This window comes from Hemiscyllium ocellatum, chromosome X (assembly GCF_020745735.1).
Source record: "Hemiscyllium ocellatum isolate sHemOce1 chromosome X, sHemOce1.pat.X.cur, whole genome shotgun sequence".
Classification (NCBI taxonomy): domain Eukaryota; kingdom Metazoa; phylum Chordata; class Chondrichthyes; order Orectolobiformes; family Hemiscylliidae; genus Hemiscyllium; species Hemiscyllium ocellatum.
In genome coordinates, this window is record NC_083453.1 from 23,420,373 (window position 1) to 23,447,296 (window position 26,924).

The following is a 26,924-nucleotide window of genomic DNA, read 5'->3' on the forward strand; positions in this document are numbered from 1 at the left end:
TGGGGTCAGGAAGAATTTCTCACCGGGAGTAATCAGTGCAGTCTACATTACAACTTCCCACACATCTATCTGTTGAGTGATTTCTGAGGGCAGTATTTGGAGGGCTGCCAGCAGTAGGGACTTACAGTGTTTCCCCTGACAGAACTTTGCTGACCATGCCTCAGATAAGCTAAGAAAAGAAATTGAGCCAAGTGCTGAGACACAATTTGCTCCGTTGACACAAAGGTTTCAAATGAATTTCTTCCAGATCCTTGAATATGCTTGCTTGCCTGATGATGCCATCAGCTTACAAGCAAGTGCCAGGGGCTCCTGTGGTGCAGTAGTAGTGTCCCCACCTCTGAGCCAGGGGTTCAACCCCCACCCCACCTGCTCCAGAGGTGTGTCACAACATCTCTGAACAGGTTGTTTAATGATAGCTGTCAGTGCCCTTTGGATGGTGTATTTTTAGTCTGAGTTTAAATACAGCTCCTGGAGGACAGGTGGAGGCGGTGACGTTGAAGATTTGGAGAGGGAGCCGGGCTGAAGGGAGAGCAGCATTTCCCCAGCATCAGCAAAGAGAGGAAGGATGGAGGCGAGAGTCTGAAACCCAACCGGGGACAGACAATCAGAGAGAGAGAGAGAGAGAAAATATTTAAACCGCTCACCGCTTGGCAAGACAACTTTCTCACTACACGCCAGACACACATTGCATTCAAGGTAAGGAAGTGAATTCCGAATACTTAAAATAGTGGGATTCAAAACTCCTTTGCTGGTCAATTCGAATATTGGTTAACTTTTATTTTAAAAAAAGATGCTTTGAGTCCAAATCAATTGTGCTTCTCTGCTGAGTGGGATTTCGTTAAACAATGGGCAAGACCGTTTGTTTTAACACTGGTCGATGTGTAGTTTCCCTGAGACCCAAGTATCTAACTTGGTCAATTGGAGCAGGTCGATTTGCCTTAACGACAACCACAACAACAACAAAAAACTATGATGGTCTTGATAGATTTGTCAAAGTTTGGAGCAGATTTTTGAGAGTTGCGCACTGCAGCCGCCTCTCTCGATCAAACCAAAAAGGATGACCGGCACTTCACAGGATAGTACAGCACAGCAAGTGTCCGTTCGGCCCACTGAGTCAGTGCTAACTCTTTTGAAAGATCGAAGCAATTAGTCCCCATTCTCCCTTTATCCCCAGGCATCGCAAGTCTTTGCTCCTCCAGTCTCCAATGAATTGTACCAATGTACTAGATAGAGTCATACAGCATGGGAACAGACCCTTCACTGCAATCCATCCACGCCCACCAGATTTCCCAAACTAAACTTAGACCTATTTTCCTATGTTTTGCCCATATCCCTGTAAACCTTTCCTAATCATGTAACCATCCAAGTGTTTTTTTACATGTTGGGACTGTACCTGCATCTCCCACTTTCTCTAGTTATGCCCCCTAGTTTTGGACTCCCTTAACCCTAAGGAAACTAGCCCTCATGATTTTATAGACCTCTATAAGGTCACCCCTCAACCTCCTGTGCTCCAGTGAAAACAGTCCCAGCCTCTCCTTATATCTCAAACCCTTCAGTCCAGGCAACATCCCGGTAAATCTCTTCTCAACCCTCTCTGATTTAATCCTGCCCTTCCTATAGCAGGGCAACCAGAACTAAACACAGTACCCTAGAAATGGCTTGACCAATGTCCTGTACAACCTCAACATGATGCCCCAACTCCTATACTCAATGGTCTGAGCAATGAAGGCAAGTGCGCTAAATACCTTCTTAACCACCCTGTCTACCTGTGATGCAACTTTCAAAGGACTATGCACCTGAATCCCTAGGTCTCTCTGTTTAACAACACTATCCAGGACGCTACCATTAAATATATAAGTCCTGCTCCTGTTTGTTTTCCCAAAATGCAATTTATCCAAATTAAACTCCATCTACCACTCCTCAGCATTTTGGTCTAATTGGTCAAGATCCCTTTGTAATCTTAAATAACTTTCTTCCCTGTCCACTATACCAACAATCTCCGTGTTGCAAACTTACAAACCATACCTCCTATATTCTAATCCAAATCATTTAAATAAATGGATAATAAAAGTGGAGCCAGGACCAATCCCGATGGAACACTATTGGTCACAGGCCTCCAGTCTGAGAAACAACCCTCCACCACCGCCCTCTGTCTCTTACCATCAAGCCAATTTGCATCCAACTGGCCAGTGCTCCCTGAATCCCATGTGATCTCACGTTACTGATTAGTCTACCTTGTGGAACCTTGTCAAACGCTGCCATTCTGCTCTCATTGAGCTTTTTAGTTAAGTCCTCACAAAAACTCAATCACAATTTCCCACGCACAAAATCAAGCTGACTATCCCTTATCATTCATTGCCTCTTTCCAAATACATGTAGATCCTGTCCCTCAGGATTCCCTCCAACAAGTTACCCACCACCAATGTCAGGCTCACCGGTCTATAGTTCCCAAGCTTCTCCTTACCACCTTTGTTAAATAAAGGCACCACATTAGCCACCCTCCAGTTCTCCAGCACCTCGGCTGTGGCTATAGATGATACAAATATCTCTGCTAGCAGTCCTGCAATTTCTTCCCAAACTTCCCACAACATCCTGAGATGCATTAGATTAGATCCTGGAGATTTATCTACGTTTATATTTTTTAAGACCTCCAGCACTTCTTCTGTAATGTGGACAGTTTTCTAGACTGATCATTGTACTATTTATTCCTGGCACTTTAATGCCGATTCCCAGGAATCACAAGATGTCAGTGCCACATTCTTGTACACATGCATTAACCTTTAGCATCTCTCATTTAGGAGTTAGGATGCTTCCACTAGTATTGATGGAACTAGCAGGGCTTCGTTATCTCTGTGTTACTCAGTCTACTTCACAGTCTGTCAGCACTTTCTCAGAATACCAACATTTATATCACTCCTTAGTTGAGATAAGTACATGATACTCCAAAGATCAATCATCATAATCATGAACATTATCGTACAACTAGCAGAATGTTAATGCATAGCTGACAAATTGTTATCTTACTTCCATTTAATTTAGGAGGAATCGTGCAAGGTCAGTGTACTGTTCTGATAATGAATACTGTAAGGAGACTGCAGCATTGGAACGTAACAAAGGGAGGGGTCCTGTTTGCCCCTGGAGCCAGGATTATGGCAAGAGGGAGGATTTGGAGCTATGTTTTGGCAAAATGCTTAACCCAGATCCTGGAGCAAAAGGAATGCGCTTAAGAAAGGATGGTCAAGGCCCTGCAGAGGAGATTGACCAGAATGGTACCAGGGACAAGAGGGTTGCAGTTCTGTGGAGTGCCTGGTTAGAATATTTTTGAGGGTGATGAGATTGTGGAAGCTGCCATTACTGAGCATGGTTGAGACAAAGACCACAGATGCACTTAAAGGGAAGCAGGATACACAGAAGAAGCAGTCTGAGCAATAACCTTTAAAAAGGAAATTGGATAAATACTAGCAGAGAAATACTTGTAAGGCTATCAAGAAAGAGAAAGAGAGGGAGGAATTATCCGGCTAGCTTTTCCAAAGATCTGGCACAGTCACACTGAACCTCTTTCTGTGCTGCACCATTATATGATTCTGTGAACTGCCCATTGGTACCCTACTGACTTGTGACGTTAACCTGGGAGTTGGTGTAAGTGTTCCCTTATTCCATTGCCAGTGTACCTCTGACCTGGTCATTCTTTGTAATACCAATATTTGCAGCCACTTAAAGCATGGACATCTGGCTGTAAATGAAAGTAGATTGCACTTGAATCAATATGTTTCGTGTAAGACAAAAGCCAGAGGTGGAAGGTGTTAAATCAGCGCTTTTCAAAGTGATAGTTGGGGTCCAGGTTGGAGTTAAGACCTGAAATTCTGGGGTCATGAGATCTGAGGCCATTTTGATTGCTATGGAACTACGCACCAATAACAAAAGCTCGCACTCTCACCATTCTCACTGAGGAGTCACCCCATGAAAGTGTTATTGATTAGCATTAAGGTCAAGCTTTGTAGCTATAATATCACAGCACTGAATTGCAGAAAATTAATGTGTATTAGAAATCACACAAAGGAACTCAATTCACAAGCATTTAAAATGGCAGAGTGTACAAACAGCCTGGGCTGTTGTTAAAGGGATACAATATTAATCGATGATTTAAACTTAGAATCATTGGGAAAATTTCAGATGATTTTCCTGCATTTTCACTGAGTGAAGGATCTTTCCTTTTAATTGGTTGGGTCAACAGAAACATTGAAAGTTTTATTTTTCATGACTCATGATAATTTTTAGCTTGATAAGAATGTTTTTTGATACAAGGTACGAGAGGACTCTGCGTTTAATCTCATCATTCTTGACACACAGTGTTCACCAGCTCAGTTATGTATCTTCTGGTCAGACGATGAAGAAATCCAGACTCCTCCCTGTTCAATCAGAGGTTGTGTCAGCTCAGAGGATACAAGTCAGCCATTGCACTGGGAGACCACAACAAGGGAAATGGAGAGAAAATCCCTTCCATTTAATTTATCTAGCACCATACCCTGGAAGGGTGCACACTGCACTGCCCCCCACAAACCTTCAAAACACAATGCCCCATTCACTCACATAATATAGCTCCCATTCCTTGGAGCAGTGATGCAGAAAGTGAAAGGTGATGTAGGTGAATGGCAGCAATATTTATTGTCAGTGTTAGTAACAGAGAGACTTTGGACTTTGAAAAGAGCTTGTGCAACCCTACAAGACGCAGTCTACATTCATATCTGGTCATAGCTGCCTGCAGTATCAACCGTTTCATTGTGTTCGCACTGCTAAATTGTTTCATTAATTTAATGCTGGTTTCATTCTTTGCAGTAACTAACAATGGCGAAGAAGTCTTCCTATCTGGACAATATGGTTGGGGTGGGTGACATGGTGCTGTTAGACCCCCTCACTGATGAATCTTTACTCTCTAACCTCAAGAAAAGATTCAATAACAATGACATTTATGTAAGTACATTGAAGAAAGCCTCATGATGTCTGTAACAGTAAGTTGAGTCTCATATTGTACAATGAATAAATGTACTGTTCAGGTGAGGCGCTGAACCCCAGGAAGGCCAGTCTGTGCAGAGTTAGCTGATCTCAGCCAGGCCACGGATGAGACAGCAGGATTTCCGGGTTAGGGTCAGTCATCATTTCAACTCCTGATTGCTATCTAGTGACTTTCACTGGACAGGATTCAGTCTGGCTATGATTCCACTGACAAGAGTGTGGGTTTGAGAGGCTATAAGTCCCATTTACCCTTCACCCGAGTAAAGGACAAAAATACAGGGAATTTTCAGCCTCTTTGTCTTAACTGATGCAAGTAAGGAATGACAACTAGGAAAGTGACCAGAGGGCAATCTGTGCCTACGGAACCGTTTCCCAGCAGGAATCAATGTTTACAGGAACAGAGAGGGGAGAACATTTTGGTGCTGACAGGGAGGGAGAAATTGTGAATAGTGTGTAATAATACATGCCAAAGATTCCCTCAGGTATTGTCCTAAACGGTTGGGAGAATGCCCAGCCAACTCTGTCAGCACTGACTACTGATGTGGCTGGGACTGATTGGGAGATAGTCTGAGGCACAGTCGACTCTGCTATAACGCGATAGTCCTGTTCTCCTGCAATCCCGTGTGATAAGAAAATCGCGTAGTAGCAGCATCATTTAAACTAATGGGGGCAGAATCACGTTATAACCAATACCTGCTTTAAAAGTTTGTGCTGTAGAAACAGTGTGCCCAATTTGTCAATTGCATTACAGTGAATTTGCATTGATGAAATGTGCATTATAGCAGAACGACAACAAATTCTTAGTGATACCTCATCCATAATGTGGCAGAGATTGGTCTGTGAGTTTGATCGGGTATTTCATTTGGGCACTGCAGAAAGAGGAGGTCTTGTGGGTAGCATCCCTGCCTCTGAGTGAGAAGCTCCAGCTTTGAGTCCCACCCGATGGCCAAGAAAGATGTGTTCCTCTCACAGCCATACAGCTTGGTCGTTTGCCTATAAGTCCTTCCAACACATGCCAATAGCAGATGATGAGAGTGGGAGAGAGATTCTTGATCAACCAAGTGCTGGAAAGAAAGCTGGAGCCTCTCCCATCACCCTAGCAACCTGGCATCCAGCTTGTCAGCCAGCACCACAATATGGGGGACAACGGGGGACACTGTACAATGGGTTGTAGCTGTGTGCTCAGACCTGAGTGAAGTGTGTACTAATGTGGTCAGGGCTCAAAAACTGAACTAGGACAATCTTGAGTACTATCACTAGGATGCTGACACACTCTTGGTGTTTAATATTTTCTCTCAGACTTACATTGGGAGTGTGGTTATTTCAATCAATCCCTATATGATGCTACCAATCTACAACCTGGAGAAGATCAACGCATACCGCAGCTGTAACTTGTATGAGCTGAGTCCTCACATGTAAGTACTGCAGTCAACAGAAACACTGAACCCTATCCCTTCTCTTGTCACTGATTTCCATGATGACAAGAGAGAATTGCTAGCCTCTATAAATGACCTGGAGGAGGGTGTAGAAGGATGGGTTAGTAAATTTGCCGATGACACTAAAACCTATGGCGTTGTGGACAGTGTGGAAGGATGTTGCAGCTTACAGAGGGACAACAATTGGCTGCAGAGCTGGGCTGAGAGGTAGCAAATGGAATTTCATGTGGAAAAGTGTGAGGGTAATTTGCTTTGGAAGGAGTAACAGGAATAAAGAGTACTGGGCTAATGGTAAGATTCTTGGTAATGTGGATGAGCAGAGAGATCTCGGTGTCCATGTCCATAGATTCCTGAAACCTGCCACCCAGGTCGATAGGATTGTTAAGAAGGCGTACGGTGTGTTAGCTTTTATTGGTAGAGGGATTGAGTTTCAGAGCCATGAGGTTATGCTGCAGCTGTACAAAACTCTGATGCGGCTGCACTTGGAATATTGCGTACAGTTCTGGTCACCGCATTGTAGGAAGGATGTGGAAGCTTTGGAAAGGGTGCAGAGGAGATTTACCAGGATGTTGCCTGGTATGGAGGGAAAGCCTTATGAGGAAAGGCTGAGGGACTTGAGGCTGTTTTCGTCAGAGAGAAGGTTAAGTGGTGACTTAATACAGATGATGAGAGGGTTAGATAGGGTGGACAGTGAAAGCTTTTTTCCTTGGATAGTGATGGCTAGCACAAGGGGACATAGCTTTAAATTGAGGGGTGATAGATACAGGACAGATGTCATAGGGAGTGTCTTTACTCAGAGAGTAGTAAGGGCATGGAATGTATTGCCTGCAGCAGTAATGGACCCGTCATCATTTCAGGGCATTTAAATGGTGATTGGTTAAACATATGGATGATATTGGAATAGTGTAGGTTAGATGGGCTTCAGATTGGTTTCACAGGTCGATGTAACATCAAGGGCCGAAGGGCCTGTACTGTGCTGTAATGTTCCGTGTTCAATGCTCCGTTTGACCAGCCACTCAGCAGGTCAGTGGCCATAGACTCCCTGCTGAGGCCTTGTCCCATAGCTGATAGCAGGTCATAGTCACAGAGTCATACAGCACGGAAACAGACCTTCCAGTCCAACCAGTCCATGCTGAACATAATCCCAAACTAAATTACTCCTGCCTGCCTGCTCCTGCCCTATATCTCTCCAAACCTTTTCTATTCATGTAGATATCCAAATGTCTTTAAAATATTGTAATGTCTCATATATTTTGCCCAGTGGCCATTGTACATGTGCAGGTTTAGAGTGAGCATTGGCAGACTGTTGGGCTGTGGAAGTCATCACAGTGGAGCCTAATCCTATCCTCATACACTGCCTGTGTTAGGTTCTTTTTCTTGAGATTCTTACACACTTGATGCAACTGCAATACGTCAACATCTGTGAACAGCCAAACGTTATTAAGCAAGTACAAGCTGTGGAGGAACCCTTAACTCTATTCGCAGGGCTTTGTGAAGCTGTGTCAAGAGATCTCTCTAAACAAGGGAACAGTCCTCCCTTTAATACAGAATGTTACATCACCATCAGTAATGCCCCCAAGACAGCCCCCAGCCACTCCCCCATAGTCACATACCACTCGTGACACAATGGAGTGATTTGATTATTTCCAGAAACAATATGATGTAGATCATCCCTTAATGGTGTAACTGCAGGGTGTGGTCAGAACGTTGACTGCAGTGTTCTTATTGATTCTGAATAGGAGATGAGAATATAAATTTACTCTGAATAGTAGGAGATGGCAATGTAAATGTTATCACATTGTACCTGTAAAACAGAGAAACATACCACCCAACTCCTAGGGCATCCGATTTCTTACAGCTCAGCAGAGCAAATTAACCCCTTAACATCTCGTTTCCTCCTTTTGTCATTCCATGATAACCACCTAAAATGTGCTACCAACCTATTCATACGAATCTTACAGCCAGTGTTTTAAGCAAGTTATTGACACACAACATACAATGATTATAACAACAAAAATTACTAGTCCATGCAGTAGATAGGACCCCCAGGATCCTCCCACATGGGAAAAAAGTGTTCACCAGTAAAGTTCTTAAATCCACAGTCTTTAGTGGCCACTCCACCCCCTCCCAGTTGAGTGGAAATGAGGCAGTTATCCAAAAACACCTTCAATAAACTCCAACCTGAAAACAAAATCCAGTCTGTCCTTGTGCATCCCTCCACGGAGAAATCTGAATTCTTGGATAAGGGCAGTTAAGTACTTAACAAAACTGTTGAGACTTCCATCTTTGTGGAGCTGCTTCAGATGGAGGATGCCAGTGCATCTGAGTGTGCAGCAGCAGGCCAGGTGAGTGCAGCATTCTGTGCTGCTTCTACTCCTGCTCTGCTGTTAAATGGAACAAAGCCAACAGGCTGTTTTGATGTTAGCTTGATCAGTGAGCCTTCATCTCACTTAAATGATCAAAGGAGAAGGTAAAGCTCACATGGTTTAATCGCCACAGGAACTGACCAAAAGCGTTTGGACCTCCTCTTCACTGTTGTTAGCTTCTTCACTTCTTGGGCTCGTGACTGAGGAGCTGATTGAATCCATTGGATCAGGTTTAGATTTGATTAGATTACTTACAGTGTGGAAACAGGCCCTTCGGCCCAACAAGTCCACACCGACCCGCCGAAGCGCAACCCACCCATACCCCTACATATACCCCTTACCTAACACTACGGGCAATTTAGCATGGCCAATTCACCTGACCCGCACATCTTTGGACTGTGGGAGGAAACCGGAGCACCCGGAGGAAACCCACGCAGACACGGGGAGAACGTGCAAACTCCACACAGTCAGTCGCCTGAGGTGGGAATTGAACCCAGGTCCCTGGCGCTGTGAGGCAGCAGTGCTAACCACTGTGCCACCATGCCGCCCTAACTGTGCCACCGTGCCGCCCTACTGTGCCACCGTGCCGCCCCCACTGTGCCACCGTGCCGCCCCACTGTGCCACCGTGCCGCCCCCACTGTGCCACCGTGCCGCCCCCACTGTGCCACCGTGCCGCCCAAAGGTTGTGGAGGGGTGGGCAGTCGTCCAAAGGCCGGCTTTACCTGTGAATGGAGAAACTCTAGAAATGATGTTAGCTGCTGAAAGTATCTTTGCTTTTCCTCTCTCATTCCTTCCTTGCCAAAGTGGTTATCAGTATGAGGACAGTCGCATATTTAACGACACTAAATTGTGTCTGCCTATTTCAACATTCTCAGTCGTTCAAAGTTTGTGAGAAGATTTGTAGCTCGGGTGCTCGTTGTTGTGGTTCTGTTCGCCGAGCTGGGAGATTTTGTTGCAAACGTTCCGTCCCCTGTCTAGGTGACATCTCCCAAGCACTGAAGATGTCACCTAGAAAGGGGACGAAACGTTTGCAACAAAATCTCCCAGCTCGGCGAACAGAACCACAACAACATTCTCAGTCGTCTTGGAGTCTGTCACTCTGTTCACTATTGATGTCATTATCAAGTTTTATACAATCCATAAACTTCTAAGTTGTACTGCCTAAACAATTCAGTCATTTATAAACAAGAATCTGTGGTCTTAAAATCAAACCCTCAGGGGACCCCATTCAAGTTATTCAAAAATTATTTTCCTTGAACAAATTAATACTTGGCTCATGTGAAAGCTGTCAGGAAAAGTATTTCACAGTTCCTGATTTCTAACTAACTTTTTTTCTATAACTTCTGTTACTATTTACTTTGTGCTTAGTTGTAATAAAGTTTAATTTCAAGTCTTCTAATTTCCTGATCACTTAAGCAAGGCTTTACCAGCAGTAATCACATGTAGATTTATTCTTGCAGTTTAGTTTTTTTTTGCTGCTGTAACTACTAGTCAATCTCTAAACTGTCCTGCCAGCTAAGAGTCATTCAAATGGAACTGATAGCTGGACACATTGCATTGTGTCCTGTCCGAAATTACAGTAAGCACTATACTAATTAAGTTCTTGTGTCGTCTCACACACACACAGATCTCTAATTCTAAAATGTTGGAAACAATTGATAGAATTAGTATGTTTTACATACAATATGAAATCAATACGCAAATATTTCAATTTTTTTTGTTACCAAGTACCAATAGCTGATAGTATTGTGTAAGCTTAGAGACAACAGAAATGAGTAATCACTTAACAAAACAAAGCAATTTAAACAGCTGCAATTTAAACTGACGTCTATGAGCTGAAACTTAAAATGACAGTAAAAACAGAATAAAATTAAATATTCCATGTGTTATTAGCATTGGTAACAAAGCATCAGGTATAAAAACACTTAGCCAACTGGAGTGATCCAGAGGCCTTTTGGTGCAGAGTGATCCAGGAACGTCCCCCTGTAAACGCTGCACATTGACAATGTCTGGTAATCCTGTTGTTTTTGGGGCAGGTGATCGATTTAGCGCCTGCTGGTTCACAGCTGGTAGCACATTTGATTATAGCCAATTGCTTGGGGAGGAAGATGGCTTTGTGAGTTCTGAATAGGTGTCCCTGACCATAGCTGGTCATCAGTGTCATTATTTTGAAACATTATTGGCAGACCAGACATGTCAGGAGGTACCTCCACTTTATGTCTACTTGATCTTTCAGCTTGGCTTTCAACTCTGATTCCTTACTTTGTCTATCCTTTCTGAATTTTTCCTTTACTCAGATCATAATCCTCACACTGACTCTTCAGCGCCTCCCAAGACTTAGGGTTTCCCTCATTATCACACACACTAACCCCTCTTTGACGTGCATTATTCTCCTCAGCTGGCCTGTTTAAATTTGTTCATTATTTCCTCAGCAACCTTTCTCCATGTGGGTACTAACGTTTTCCATTTAGTGCCCGTATTATGTTTCCAAATTAGCTCCTCTGCTTTTAAACATTTATCTATGTCCCAAGTTCCTCCTATCAGCTAAATTTCATTTCCAAATTTTTTAATTTAAACATCCTGACAGGCGCCTGAACCGTTCCTCATTGTGGGGGTCATCCCGGCAGAACCGATGCACAGGGGTTCCAACACCCGATTTATCCAATGCCTGTCCCTTTCTTTTTTCTAAGGTCTGAACTTCCTAACTTATCTCTCTATACTAGGCTAGTGTCTTTGGCCTCCATACCCACTTCAGGGTCCTGACCTTCGCATGGGGGATTCCCCTCTTAATAACCGGCCTAAGGTAGGGTGGTTGAGACAGACACAGTAATTATCTTTAATTTTATGTTCCGGGGCGTCAAACCTCACTATTAGAGGACTCAAACCTCCGAATTTGAGAGGGACTCTAACCTTCCTTTCGAGGGGGACTCTAACCTCCCTTTCGAGGAACTTATGGTTCTGAAAGCGTTGGTGTGCAGATGCATGCGTTACCTCAGAGATTCCGTCGCTACAGAGTCCCAGGGGACAAGGGGCTAACTAAGTGGCAGGTTAAGGAGAGAGATCAAGGTAAATCTTACCTCGTGGGCCCATCCATCTCACATAACCGGCACTCAGACACATAACCGGCACTTAGACAATCGCTTATTCAATCCACCTAGAAACTCTGTATATGTTGGAGACCCACTGCTACCACCAAATGTTCTTTTCCGTGAGATCCTTACACACCTGATGCAACTGCAATACGCCAACATCTGTGAACAGCCACACATTATTAAACAAGTACAAGCTGTGTACAAATGTGGGCGGCACGGTGGCACTGGTGGGCGTCACGGTGGCACAGTGGTTAGCACTGCTGCCTCACAGCGCCTGAGACCCGGGTTCAATTCCCGACTCAGGCGACTGACTGTGTGGAGTTTGCACGTTCTCCCCGTGTCTGCGTGGGTTTCCTCCGGGTGCTCCGGTTTCCTCCCACAGTCCAAAGATGTGCAGGTGAGGTGAATTGGCCATGCTAAAATTGCCCGTAGTGTTAGGTAAGGGGTAAATGTAAGGGTATGGGTGGGTTGCGCTTCGGCGGGTCGGTGTGGACTTGTTGGGCCGAAGGGCCTGTTTCCACACTGTAAGTCTAAGTCTAAGTCTAAGTCTAAGTAAGAGAAACATGCCACCCTACCCGCGGGGTATCTAATTTCTTGAAGGTCAGCAGAGCAAATTCACCCCTTAACATCTCACCTGGACATGTACAGCAGCGATCACCAGATAGGGCAGGAACCATAACTGTTTTGTTTTATCCTACACTGGTGGGCCTGAAATGTGTATTGCCTCCATTTCAAATAGTTAACTCTGCGCAGTCCAGGTAATTGAGCCTGAGTCCAGGTAATTGAGCTGGTCGTCTCTGCCACACAGGGTGAGCCATTTCTCGATCAGCCTACCTGTTTCTACCTTGATATTATTAAATATCATCAATGTGTCTCATACAGTCCATGTAAACATGCAGGAGAATGGCTTGGCCCCACGTGGTGACCATACAAATTTCATTCAGCTGCTGGGTTTGTATGTGGCCCAGTGCCTCTTTGTAATAATATGATTGTTGGTTCAAGTGAATGTATAACGAATTCAAGCAAACATAATCCCAGGTAATTTCAGCTTTGTGAATGCTACTTCATTTGTTGAGAAGAAGCTAACAGAGCAAACATAAAGAAAATCCAGTTTCGAGCTTTAGAGATTGACAGCACAGAAGGTTCTTTGACCCATGATGTCAAAACCAACCACCTGGCTATCCTAACCTTTGTTCCCCAGCACTTAGCCCCATAGCCTTGGCATCGCGAGTTCCCATCTAAACACTTCTTCAGTGTTCTGAGGGGTTCCTGCCTCTGCCACCCTCACGGGCAGTGAGATCCAGATTCCCCACCACCCTCTGAGGGTGAAAAACATTACTCTCTAAACATCCTGCCCCCTTACCTTCAGTCTATACCCCCATGATCATTGATGCCTTCATCAAGAGGGAAAAAATTATTTCTGTCCACCCTAACAACGCCCCTCATCATTTTATCCAGCTCAATCATGTGCCCTCTCAGTCTCCTCTTCTGCAAGGAAAGCAACTCCAGACTGTCTGATCTCTCTCTCTGTCACTGAAACTCTCCAGCCCAGTAACATCCTGGGAAATCTCCTCTGCACACCACTCCCCCACCATGTAGATACATTTGCCCTCGCCAGGATTGGTTGAATGCCCTGTCAACAGTCACCATCTATGAAAAATGGGTAGTTGGACAAAGTACCAGAGGATAATCAGTGCCCTTGGAGCGAGAGAGCGTCTTCAGGAGAGAAGAGAAAGTAATATTTGGAAGTTTGTCAAAATATGTCTCATAGATTTATGGTGTCCAGATGTATTTGTAAATCTAATGCTTCATGCAGCTAAGCAGCTGTAGTCTGACATGTGATGTACAATTGACATTTGGTCAACGTCTTGATTGTATTTCTGTAGCTCGGCTGCTCTGATCCTCAGTGCCTTAGGCAAGAGGGAGGGAATAAAGGTCCTGTGATGATTCCTGAATTGTATGTCTGTGGAGTTCAGGTAAAGAAGCACCTCCATGCTTGAATGATCTGCTGACATTTATTAAGGAGAGGGGGGGAAGGAAAACTGGGGGAAGGGTGAAACATAACTGCCTGTTGCACAAGGATCACTACTTGTCAGTGTAACTTCTTTTGAAGCTGACAGTTTTTCTGTGGCTTCCTTGAGGTGACACTTTCCTTCAAGGAATATGAAGCCATGCATCAGCGTTGGGGAAGGGTGCAGAAATTCAACAAGCAAAACAAGCTCTAACGATCACACTTCTCCCTACAGCTATGCCATTGCAGATGAGGCATACAGATCACTCCGAGATAGGGATAAGGACCAATGTGTTCTCATCACTGGCGAGAGTGGATCAGGAAAAACAGGTAATGTATCCTGAGGCACGTCCAACAAAACTGACCTCTTGTCCAACGTGTGTAAGCCACCGGAACGTTAATAAATTATGGGGTGTAATATAAACAAAACAAAACTTGCATTTATGGATTCTTTGCTCACCAGCCTGTTCAGAAGGTTCGCTAGGATGGTCTCTGGTGTGGAGAGATTATTGGATGAGCAAGGGCTAAACAAGTCATTGGACTTTAGAAAAATGAGAGGTGTTCTCACTGAAACATTCTTACAGGGCTTGACAGGGTCAGTGCTCAAAGAGGATGTTTCCCCCTCATGTGGAGAGTCTAGGACCAGTCTCAGAATAAAGGGGCACCAATTGGAGACCGAGATGAGGAGGAATTTCTTCTCTCAGAGGGCTGTGGGTCTGTGGAACTCCTTACCACAGAGAGCTGTGGGGGCAGAGTCCTTGAGTACATTGAAGACTGAGATCGATGGATTCCTGATCAGTCAGGGAATGAAGGGAAAGGGCAGGAAAATGGACTAGATGAATGTCAGATCAGCCATGATCCTATTGAATGGCAGGACAGGTTCAAGGGTCTGAATGGCCCACTCCTATTCCTATTTCTTATGGCTTTAAGGTCTTCAGAGGTTAGCGGGTTTTGTGAAGTTTGGAGGTTCTGGATGTAGGTTTGCTCGCTGAGCTGGAAGGTTCATTTCCAAATGTTTCGTCACCGTACTAGGTAACATCTTCAGTGGGCCTCAGGCGAAGCAATGCTGAAAATTCCTGCTTTCTATTTATATGTTTGGGTTTCTTTCGGTTGATGTTGTCATTTCCTGTGGTGACAGGAAATGACAACACCAACCCAAAGAAACCCAAACATATGAATAGAAAACAGGAATTATGTACAGTGCTTTGCCTGAGGCCCACTGAAGATGTTACCTTGTAAGTGACGAAATGTCTGGAAATGAACCTTCCAGCTCAGTGAGCAAACCTACATCCAGTCTTCAGAGGTGTTATTACACCCCTCTGTAGCAGATGGGACTTGACCCCAGGCTTCCTGGCTCAGAGGTAGGAACAAACCACTGTGTCACAAGAGCCCACACAACTTGCATTTATATACTGCCTTTAATATCACACAGAACATCCCAGGCTACTTTAAAGGAGCAATATCAATCAAACAAAGAGTTGTTAGGGCAGGTAAGTAAAAGTTTAGTAGGATTGAAGGGAATTGTGTCAGTTTGGAGAGAGAATTCTTGAGCTTGAGATCCAGGGATCTGAAGGCATGGCCACCAATGGCAGCGTGATGGGAATTGGGACTGGAGCTGTTTGCCCACACTGGTCACGTACAGTTCGCTGCCTGTAATACCCAGGCCATGGGATCTGGGTCACTCTCTACTGCCATTTCTACTTTTACAGGGAGATGGGCGACCCCATTGGGAAATTTGATTCTGTACAGTGACTCAGTTAAAACTCTGTCCCTAGACCCGCTGCTGTTGTAAAAGCATGTAAAATGATGCAATGTGTGGGTGTGTTTGAAACCCTGCACTTGAAACTTAGACAGGGAGATAAGACTCAGGACCAGTTACCTTGTTGCTAGGTGTTAATCAGCAATGCCTCTGCTAAATTACTATGAATTTCGTTTAATGCATAACTCTCAAGGTCACTTGCAAAGATTGGATGCTTTATGCAATCAGAAACTGAGAACGGATGTGACTTTTTCTTTCTAGAAGTATTTAATGCTTTCCTGTTTAGAGCTGATAAACAGCTAAAACTTGTAGATTACTGCAAATTTGATCTTGAAAGCTCCATTGATTATGGCAAGTCCAGTGCTGATTTTACACAGATGTAATGGAGCTGCAGAATTGGTGGAATGTTAATTAGATTATCTTAGAATCCCGACAGAGTGGAAGCAGGCCACTCAGCCCACACCCGGATTCCCATGGCTAATCCACCTAGCCTACCTATTCCTGGACACTGGGCAACATAGCATGACCAATCCACCCTAACCTGTAGGTCGTTGGAGTGCGGGAGGAACCCAGAGGATGTGCAAACGCCATACAGACACTCTGTCTGAGGCCGGAATTGAACCCAGGACCCTGGTGCTCTGAGGTAGTAGTACTAACCACTGTGCCACACTGGAATCCTGAAATAGCACCAGCGTGTGCTGAAGATGCATAACCTGTCAGTCAGCATCTGAAAGAGAAACAACAAGTTAACGTTACTTTAAAACTGAAGGGTCTAAATTAAATGTTCTGTGCAGGTAGTAGGTTAAGATGGCTGTTCTCATGTCTTTTGGACAAGACTCTTTCACTGAGGCTGTGAACGGCCTCACCAACATGTATCTCTCAAACGAAGAAAACCAAAACCAAAAATGCAGATGCCGGAAATCAGAAACAGAAATTGCTGGAAAAACTCGGCAGGTTTGGTAGCGTCCGTGGAGAGAAAGCAGAGTTAATGTTTCGGGTCCAGTGATCCTTCTTCAGAACAGGTTACACAGGGATTTTATTTTAATGTCGCAGACTCTGATGCTGGTGTTAACAGTACAATGGAGGCACTGGGCAGTCTAGCAGTCTGTATGCTTCTTCCCCAAACAGGGTCACCTCCTTGAGGGAATAACTCAAACCAGAAGCCCAGGTAAACTCCTTTTTTGGGGAGAGACAATGTCAAGGGCATGCTATGGAAACCAGAGTTGTCCCCTTTATTGCAGCCACCACTGAAAAAGGCGCTGTGGTAACACGTGTGGAGCTATAAGTCAGAAAAGGTCAAAGAGAATGGTAAATGTGAATGACAGGTTCTCTTTCCTTCTCCCCTTCAGAGGCCAGTAAACTTGTGATGTCCTACATTGCTGCAGTGTGTGGCAAAGGAGAAGAGGTTAATCAAGTCAAAGAACAGCTTTTGCAGTCAAATCCTGTCCTGGAAGGTATGGTGTATCTGGTTTTACCTGCCCTTCAGCGAGGGTCTTCTTTCCACATTCATCCCTGAAGGTACCGAGTCTGAGTCAGAAGTCACATGACACCAGGTTCTAGTCCAACGGGTTTATTTGAAACCACAAGCTTTCGGAGCACTGCCCCTTGGTCAGGTGAAGTGACTTCTGACTTTGTCCACTCCAGTCCAACACTGGCATCTCCACATCATGAGTCTCACTGAAACCTGTATCCATCGACTCTGGTCTCCCTCCAGTGCCACCACCTCATTCCATTCTTTATATGTAAGCTTTGTTATTGAGTTAGCAAGTTTTGAGAGGATTTGTAGCTCAGGTTGAGGTTCTGGATGTAGGTTGGCTTGCTGTTCATTTTCAGACGTTTCGTCACCGTACTGGGTAACATCTTCAGTGCGCCTCCGGACGAAGCACTGCTGGTGTTTCCTGCTTTCTGTTTATATGTTTGGGTTTCCTTGGGGGTCTGGAGGCTCACTGAAGATGTTACCCAGTGCGGTGACGAAACGTCTGAAAATGAACCTTCCAGCTCAGCAAGCCAACCTGCATTTGTTATTGAGTGTTTGTTGACTGTCATATGACAGAGGGCTTAATCATGAGTGCACTTCTGCCTTTGTCTGACGTCCACACACACACTGCTGAATTCTAGTTCTAAGTTGTAAAGAAATTGAGAAGTTTCAAAACCTTAAATCATGTTCAGCCAAAAAAGCCACAGATGCCCCTTTAAGTCGGCAGCCAGAAGGTGCCAGAGACTCAACCTCCACATGGTGTGTCTGTTTTAGTATTTACTGCTGATCACTTTGCATGGAGCCACTCCTGACTGTTTTACAACTGTTTCCTTTGACAGCATTCGGCAATGCCAAGACTGTACGGAATGACAACTCCTCCAGATTTGTACGTATTATCACCCGGTTATCAGCTGACAATTGTAGTCGGAGATGGGTTTTTGGGTGTCGTGAACTGGTTGGGTTTTTTTTTAAACTCCTCGCACAGAGAACCTCACATTTTGTTGTCCATATCATGGAGCAAAAATGTGATTTCCAGCCATCTAGCCCTTAGCCCAATGGCAGCACAGAGCAACAGGATGGAAATTCCTGTCTGCCTTCACTACCTGAGGCACGCCGGGGTGGGGAATGACTGGAGATGACAGCTGTTCTCCACAGCAAGAGAAGAGGGTGCGATCACACCTGGAATACTGTGAGCAGTTTTGATATCCCTTTATTTAAGGAAAGATATCATTTCATTGGGGCTAGTTCAGAGAGGGCTCATCAGGATGATCCCTGGGATGGAGGGATTGTCTTAAGAGCAAAGGCTAAACAGGTTGGGACTCTACTCGCTGGAGTTGTGAAGAATGAGAGGGGATCTCATTGAAACAGAGAGGATTCTTAAAGGGGCTCTCCCAGGAGTAAGCGTACAAACTTAGATTAGATTCCCTACAGCGTGAAAACAGGCCCTTCAGCCCAACCAGTCCACACCGACCCTTCGAAGAGTAACCCACCCAGACCCATTTCCCTCTGACTAATACACCTAACACTATGGGCAATTTAGCATGGCCAATTCACCCTGACCCGCACATCTTTGGATTGTGGGAGGAAACCGGAGCAAACCCACGCAGACACGGGGAGAATGTTACAAACTCCACACAGGCAGTCGCCCGAGGCTGGAATCGAACCTGGGACCGTGAGGCAGCAGTGCTAACCACTGAGCCACCATGCCGCCCAGCTTAGAGATGAGGAACAGCTGTACAATTACAGCAAGACATCCCCATTCCCGTACTTCCTCTCACTATGAAGGCTAACATACCCTCTTCATTGCCTGCTGCTTCTGCAATGCTTGCTTTCAGCGACTGGTGTATGAGGACCACCCAGGTCTCACTGCACCTCCCCCCCTTTCACAATCTATTGCCATTCAGATAATGATCTACCTTCCTGCTTTTGCTCCCAACGTGGATAATCTCCCATTTACCCACATTATACTTCATCTGTTACGCAATTCCCCATTTACTCAACTTGTCCAAGTCACACTGAAGCATTATTAGATTAGATTAGATTACTTACAGTGTGGAAACAGGCCCTTCGGCCCAACAAGCCCACACCGACCCGCCGAAGCACAACCCACCCATACATTTACCCCTTACCTAACACTACGGGCAATTTAGCATGGCCAATTCACCCGACCCACACATCTTTGTGACTGTGGGTGGAAACCGGAGCACCCGGAGGAAACCCACGCAGACACGGGGAGAACGTGCAAACTCCACACAGTCAGTCACCTGAGGTGGGAATCTCTGCATCCTCCTCACAGCTCACCCTGCCACCCAGTATTGGAGCAGGAAGAGTGAGAGAGGATTTTTTTTTTCCCCTTATGATGGGGTGGGGCTGCTTTGGGATTTTTATGGATAGCAATAAAGCTAACATTTTCAGCCTTTGTGTTTCTGATAAACTGAGTTTCCACATTTCTCCGTTTAGGGAAAATACATGGATATTGAGTTTGATTTCAAGGGTGATCCATTGGGCGGTGTCGTCAGTAACTGTAAGTACCGTTCTTGGTAATACTGAAGGAAACGAGAGGCAGAGTGAGCCCCCTCCTCAGTTCTCACAGACTTAACCTGCTGCTATCAGTTAGATGGGCAGGTAATCATCAGAATTGTGATCCTTTGGACTGGAAGCCATAGTGTGCAGACCTGGGCTTCCTCTGCTCCCAGGTCAGGTGTCTTTCCATTGGTGTAGGCTCATGCAAAGTCCAGAGCAGAGATTGGATCTGCATTTTCTTATTCCACAACATAAATACTTTGAGACCTCATCTTCACCACTGCCTTGTCAAAGAGACCTATCCATAAAGTCAGAGTTTTCAATCACATCCCAAAACCAGGACATCCAGAGTGTTGAGAAACAATAGAGCAGATTGGAGAGGTGATGGTTTAGCCCAGATATCAGCGATACCTAGGAGGTTAAGGAAGTACATGTCCTAAGATGTGGAATGTTTCCAGCTGAGCCCCAGTTTCTCATCATCTCCCCTTTTCCTACCAGTCCTCCTCATACTCATACTAATGAACCTTGGGACCCATCCCCCTCAAGACCTCCCAAATTGCTGCTGTTCACTGCCATCTCCTTTAAAAGCCTGTAAACCACACATTCTTCAAGTTCCTGCAAGACTGCAGGGAGCTCTCCCACCACTCTCAGCTTGGAAATGCTTCAGTTTGGCTCATGTGCTGCGAACAACCCACTGTTGACACATACACATTGATTCACACACACTCTCTCACTCACTCACACACACACACATTGATTCACACACACACTCTCTCTCACTCACTCACACACACACACACACACATTGATTCACACACACACTCTCTCTCTCTCTCACACACACACACATTGATTCACACACACACACACACACACTCTCACATACACACACACACATTGATTCACACACACACTCTCTTTCTCACGCACACTCACATGCACACACACATTGATTCACACACACTCTCACATACACACACACTCTCTCTCTCTCACACACACACACACACATTGATTCACACACACTCTCTCACACACACACACACTCACATACACATACACACATTGATTCACACACACTCTCTTTCTCACGCACACTCACATGCACACACATTGATTCACACACACTCCCTCTCTCTCACACACACACTCTCTCTCTCACTCACTCACACACACATTGACACACACACACACACACACATTGATTCACACACACACACACTGATACACACACACACACACTCACACGACATGGAACGAGTTTTTCTTCCCACCAACACAGTTACTTCCAGCGTACCTTAAAATTTTGTCCTTAGTTCTACTATCCATCATTTACATCTTACTCTTCAGTGATGTTACCCCTTGGCATGGAGTTAGCTTCTGGATCGACAGTGTCCCGTTTTAGCTCTCCATGCTGCTGAGTTGTCTGACTGTCTGCTGAAATCCCAAACCCTACCTTTAGCTCAAGATATCAAACCTTTAAATATTGCAGCTGTTTTATTTTGATCGCTCTTTCTTGAAACAGTAAATGATCATTTATTGTCCCATGCGTTATGGTGTACTCTGGCGAGTGACAGTTCACAGAGCACTGTGAAAGCTACTGTTACTAAGATGCATCTCCCTTTCATGCTCCATCACACAAAATTACTGCATAGTATCTCTTCATCCAAGACCGAGGTGAACTCAACACCTGCAGTCAGAGGAATGGGTCTGCATGTGGAAAACATTAAGTAGTGACATTTATTGTGAGGTTTTTAATGGAATTGTGACTTCCTTTTGTGTTTTCTACATCGTTAATGTTGGGCATTCTGGCATACTCCTGCTCGAACTTCAATGAAAGGGCCACAGACTGTGCCGGCAGTCAGATTTGCATTGGAATGTATTGTTGTTTGGAGACAAATGCCTCCCTGTTCCATACAAGGTCAGTCCTGAGGTGGGGGATTGTGGTTGTTGGACTGGGCCAAGCCACGGGGACTCCTTACAATGGAAGCTCCCACTTTCTCAGCTTCAAAGGGACCCAGCGTAAGGTTGGAGGCTGATCATTCCAGTGGAATGAGGTGTAATGTACTGGCCTCCTGATGGGCTGATGTGCACCTCACTGGGAGGGTCCAGGATGAGATTGCGGCCTGTACCCCCAAAGGTCAGAGGTCAGTCTTCCAACATTTGAGACAGGGAACCTATGTCTCTCAGGGAAAGACTGCCTCAGTTGGTAGCAGAGTGCTACTTACTTGATATATGCTATGGCAGCAGTAAGACAGAGCCAAATTGAAGACTTAAAATGTTAGGAGGAGAGGTTGTAGTACTTGTCCCTCAACATCCTGTATACTGCTGACATTGGGCATGGTATCTGGCTGTGACAATTACAATCCAAATGCTAATGGAGTTGGTCAGCATGTAATTACTGTGCTGTTGTAATCATTACAAACCTCGATAAACTAACAGACTGTTAAGATGGAGTTCAGATTAACTGAAACATTCTTTTTTTTGTCACTGTTCTATTGGATATTTCCAATCATTATGGATTATTCATTGTGAATGGTCAGTTTCAGTAGAAAGTTACATGGTCAGCTTCAGGCCTTTTGACACCAAGTTTTAATCATTCATTGAGTGTCTATCTTAAAGGCATAAACCAGGTGCCAAACTGTCCAATATGGTAGGCAGTTGGCACTCCAATATTCCACATTGCAAGGGCATGGCCCACTTTATTGACAAAGGTATATAAAGAGATGTCCAGGGTGCAGGCTTTAGATCCTTTGCACATTCAAGGAGAGAAGCCTAAAGCCTATTGAGGTCCCTTTCCTGGCTGCATGCAGGAAGTTGTGGTCTACATATAGACTAATGCTTAGACTATATGAAAGTAAACCTTCCATCTCAATGGTGCATCTGTTCCTACTTTACTGGCCCAACCTATCAGTTTGAGAGCCATTGCCCAAAATCTTGACAAATCCAATTGAAATCAGCATACACCCACAGGTCTTCCATCAATACCAGGTCAAAACTGATCAGGAGGTACATTTTGAGGAAATATCTCTTTGATAATAATGAGAATTGCTGTTTCTCTGAGATTAAGTCGAATTCTGTTTTCAAGACATGGATTCCTGGTATTTTTTACTGCTGTTTTGTGTTCATATTCCAGATGCTACCCTACGTGTTGTACAGTTTCAAATGCACAGCTTTTTTTAGGTGATGTTCGTGGTCTTTAATAGGCTTGTTTGTGATGCCAAAAAACAAAACCAGGAAAATGCCCCAAGGACCATGGACTGCAATCATTTTTAAAAAAGCATATATTCATTTCAATAATATATTTACAGCCCTCACGCACGAGATGAGGAGATCACAGCAACAAAGACCTGAGGGAACCAGCAACAGAAAGCAGAAGCAAGATCTAGTCCAGTTGGCTGACAGCACACAGCAAGTAACAGGAAACAAATAGCAAGGACAGTCTAGAGAGGAATCAGCTGGCAAAGGTGAACACCAGGCAGTTCAGTTGGCAGATGGTCACTAGTAACCAGGTTACAGCAAACAGTCAGCAGCAAACAGTCAGCAAAAGGTCAGCAGCGAACAGTCAATAATGACTGATCTGTCGCAAACAGTCAGCAAAAGGCCAGCAGTAAACAGTCAATAAGGAATGATCAGCAGCAAACAGTCGGCAAAAGGTCAGCAGCGAACAGTCAATAATGACTGATCAGACGCAAACAGTCAGCAAAAGGCCAGCAGTAAACAGTCAATAATGACTGATCAGTCGCAAACAGTCAGCAAAAGGCCAGCAGTAAACAGTCAGCAAAAGGTCAGCAGCAAACAGTCAATAAGGAATGATCAGTCGCAAACAGTCAGCAAAAGGCCAGCAGTAAACAGTCAATAATGACTGAACAGACGCAAACAGTCAATAATGACTGATCAGACGCAAACAGTCAGCAAAAGGTCAGCAGTAAACAGTCAATAATGGCTGATCAGACGCGAACAGTCAGCAAAAGGCCAGCAGCGAACAGTCAATAATGACTGATCAGCAGCAAACAGTCAATAAGGAATGATCAGTCGCAAACAGTCAGCAAAAGGTCAGCAGTAAACAGTCAATAATGGCTGATCAGACGCAAACAGTCAGCAAAAGGCCAGCAGCGAACAGTCAATAATGACTGATCAGCAGCAAACAGTTGGCAAAAGGTCAGCAGTAAACAGTCAATAATGACTGATCAGACGCAAACAGTCAGCAAAAGGCCAGCAGTAAACAGTCAATAAGGAATGATCAGCAGCAAACAGTCGGCAAAAGGTCAGCAGTAAACAGTCAATAATGACTGATCAGACGCAAACAGTCAATAATGACTGATCAGACGCAAACAGTCGGCAAAAGGTCAGCAGTAAACAGTCAATAATGACTGATCAGACGCAAACAGTCAATAATGACTGATCAGACGCAAACAGTCAGCAAAAGGCCAGCAGTAAACAGTCAATAATGACTGATCAGCAGCAAACAGTCAGCAAAAGGTCAGCAGTAAACAGTCAATAATGACTGATCAGACGCAAACAGTCAATAATGACTGATCAGACGCAAACAGTCAGCAAAAGGCCAGCAGCAAACAGCTGGCAGGAAGGTAACAGCAGCAAGTTGTGGCAGATAAATATCTGATCAGTGATTTGCAGAGAGCAGGGACTTGACAGCAAAATCATGGAGCAAGGGCGAAAAATCTTCCATATGGACTAAGAATCATGAGCCAAACTGTTCCAGGAACCCCTGGATGGCTACTGTTCCAGGAACCTAGCCTTGCTCTGCTGTGGCAGTGGGTTATGATCCTACTCTGGAGAAGAGCAGGCCCAGAATCAGAGGCAGCAGCGACCAGTGGGCGCACTGGACAGTAAACCTCTGTTTACATCGAACGCTCACATCCCTGCTGCTATTGTTTGGGCGATATGGGATCGGTTGTCAGATTACAAATTTTGGGCAAGCAATTGTTAACCATGAATGCGTTTAAATTACCAAGAAAACAGAAAGAAAATTAATGATCTTGAAAACAACTTTGTGAATAATTACCGAGAGGCTTCAATTGAGGGTGATTCTGCCGAACTGACCTGAATTATCTTTTTTTTAACTTATTGCCCTACCCCCACCCCACCCCCTTCACCCCAAATGTGTCATCCAAAAAGATTGAGCCAAGATTCTGCATGTAAGGTTTAACAAGGTGAAGGATAGGAAACAGCAGATAGATGTTGTGAAACTTGAAAGGGTTCAGAAAAGATTTACAAGGATGTTGCCAGGGTTGGAGGATTTGAGCTATAGGGAGAGGCTGAACAGGCTGGGGCTGTTTTCCCTGGAGCGTCGGAGGCTGAGGAGTGGCCTTACAGAGGTTTACAAAATTATGTGGGGCATGGATAGGGTAAATAGGCAAAGTCTTTTCCCTGGGGTTGGGGAGTCCAGAACTAGAGGGCATAGGTTTAGGGTGAGGGGGGAGCGTTTTCACGCAGAGGGTGGTTTGTGTATGGAATGAGCTGCCAGAGGAAGTGGTGGAGGCTGGTACAATTGCAACATTTAACAGGCATTTGGATGGGTCTATGAATAGGAAGGGTCTAAATTAGAGTGATGCTGGAAAAGCACAGCAGTTCAGGCAGCATTCGAGGAGCAGGAAAATCGACGTTTCAGGCAAAAGCCCTTCATCAGAAATAGACTGATTTTACTGCTCCTCGGACGCTGCCTGTACCGCTCTGCTTTTCCAGCACCACTCTAATGTAGACTCTGGTTTCCAGCATCTGCAGTCATTGTTTTTTCTTATAGGAAGAGTTTGGAGGGATATGAGCCGGGTGCTGGCAGTTGGGACTAGATTGGGTTGGGATATCTGGTTGGCATGGACGGGTTGGACTGAAGGGTCTGTTTCCATGCTGTACATCTCTATGACTCTACAACTCTATAAGTGCTGAGTGAGGTCAGAGTCATAGAGATGTACAGAAGGAACATACACATAACCATAGGGATAGGTGGGTGCCAGACATTGTCACTCATGGGTACAGTAGTTCTTTTGTATTTTGTGACCCTTGTGATTGTGCCCCCTCATTTAGGAAGAATACTGTTTACAGTGTCAGAGGTAAAGGAAAGTCTTCAGTCCACCCAATCATCACGTGGAATGTCATGGGGTTTTTTTTTCAAAGTGGTGGATTTATACATTTTTGTTTTATTTTGAAGGATAGAAAATATTGGAATTTAGACAATTTTTACTCTAACTCTTGTTTAATGAAACAACTTGGGATATGTACTAATAACATAATTGAGTGCAATAGAGAGATAGTTATGTTAACCTTTGTGATTTTTTTTTGGTTTGGAATTCAGCAGGAATATTGTGGACAATTCCGGGCATACTACTTTAGGAGTAATTTCAAGCCCTTGGTGTCCCAAGGATCCAATGCGTATTCATAGCTCGTATCAAACCAGGGATAGGGTGGGTCCCAAGGTAATACAAAATGAATTAGGCTCGGTTGATTGGTGTGTTGATCAGTATCACATGAAGTTCAACAAATGTATGATTAATGGTGCTGAAATACCCAAGGGTGAATCTGAAAGTGACTATTGCACATTAAGGATCCGTGCGGTGATCATACTCAAGTTTGATCGGCAAGACTTTTCCCAAGTTTAAATGGAATGGAAATACTCCTGGCGTGAAAGCAAAATGCTGTGGGTGTGGAATATCTGAAATAAAATCAGAAACTGCCGGAGAAACTGGCAGCGTCTTCAGAGAGAGGAACAGAGCTAACATTTTAGCTTGATGACCTTTCATCACAACTGGAGAAAGTTGGACATGGAATACTTGTAAAACAATCTTCAGTTATCTCAAAGTCCAAAGGCAATTTGCGTTAATGATTATTGGCGAACTTTGAAAGGTAATAAACACAAGTCAGCAGCTGCAATCAGAACTTAAAGCTGAATAGGGTTATAGTCGATTCAAACCTATTACTATGTGCTGACTCGAAAGGTGGATGTATTTTTTTTTAAGAGTTACAACCAATTAAGACAAAATTTGTAGAAAGGACCTTCCTATCAATTCCCTCAATTTGAGCTGCTCTCTCACTACGTTTCCCAAAGACAATATCTGGCATGTTGCGCTTCCAGGTCATAAACATAATCTGGGCACCTGGCTTGTAGGAATACAGCCTTCCTTTATATGAATCTGTACCAGCATTCAGCATTCAGCTGATTTGGTTTTGCTGGTCAGAATCGAAGTTTCTGAAATGTGGATTTGAAGCACTTTGGAAGTGTAGTCACAGT

At 44.5% G+C, this 26,924-nt stretch overlaps 1 protein-coding gene across 1 annotated transcript in view; it reads left to right on the plus strand.

Annotated features, from left to right (window-relative positions):
- The first annotated feature begins 655 nt into the window (after positions 1-655).
- LOC132805690 (unconventional myosin-Ib-like) overlaps positions 656-26,924 on the plus strand; it is a 70,784-nt gene continuing 44,515 nt past the window's right edge. Inside the window, exons 1-7 of the mRNA XM_060820875.1 lie at positions 656-696; positions 4,837-4,971; positions 6,313-6,428; positions 14,155-14,249; positions 17,028-17,132; positions 17,995-18,041; positions 19,616-19,679. Of these exons, the coding sequence (XP_060676858.1) occupies positions 4,846-4,971; positions 6,313-6,428; positions 14,155-14,249; positions 17,028-17,132; positions 17,995-18,041; positions 19,616-19,679 (553 nt within the window). The 5' untranslated portion in view covers positions 656-696; positions 4,837-4,845. The remainder of the gene's footprint in view (positions 697-4,836; positions 4,972-6,312; positions 6,429-14,154; positions 14,250-17,027; positions 17,133-17,994; positions 18,042-19,615; positions 19,680-26,924) is intronic.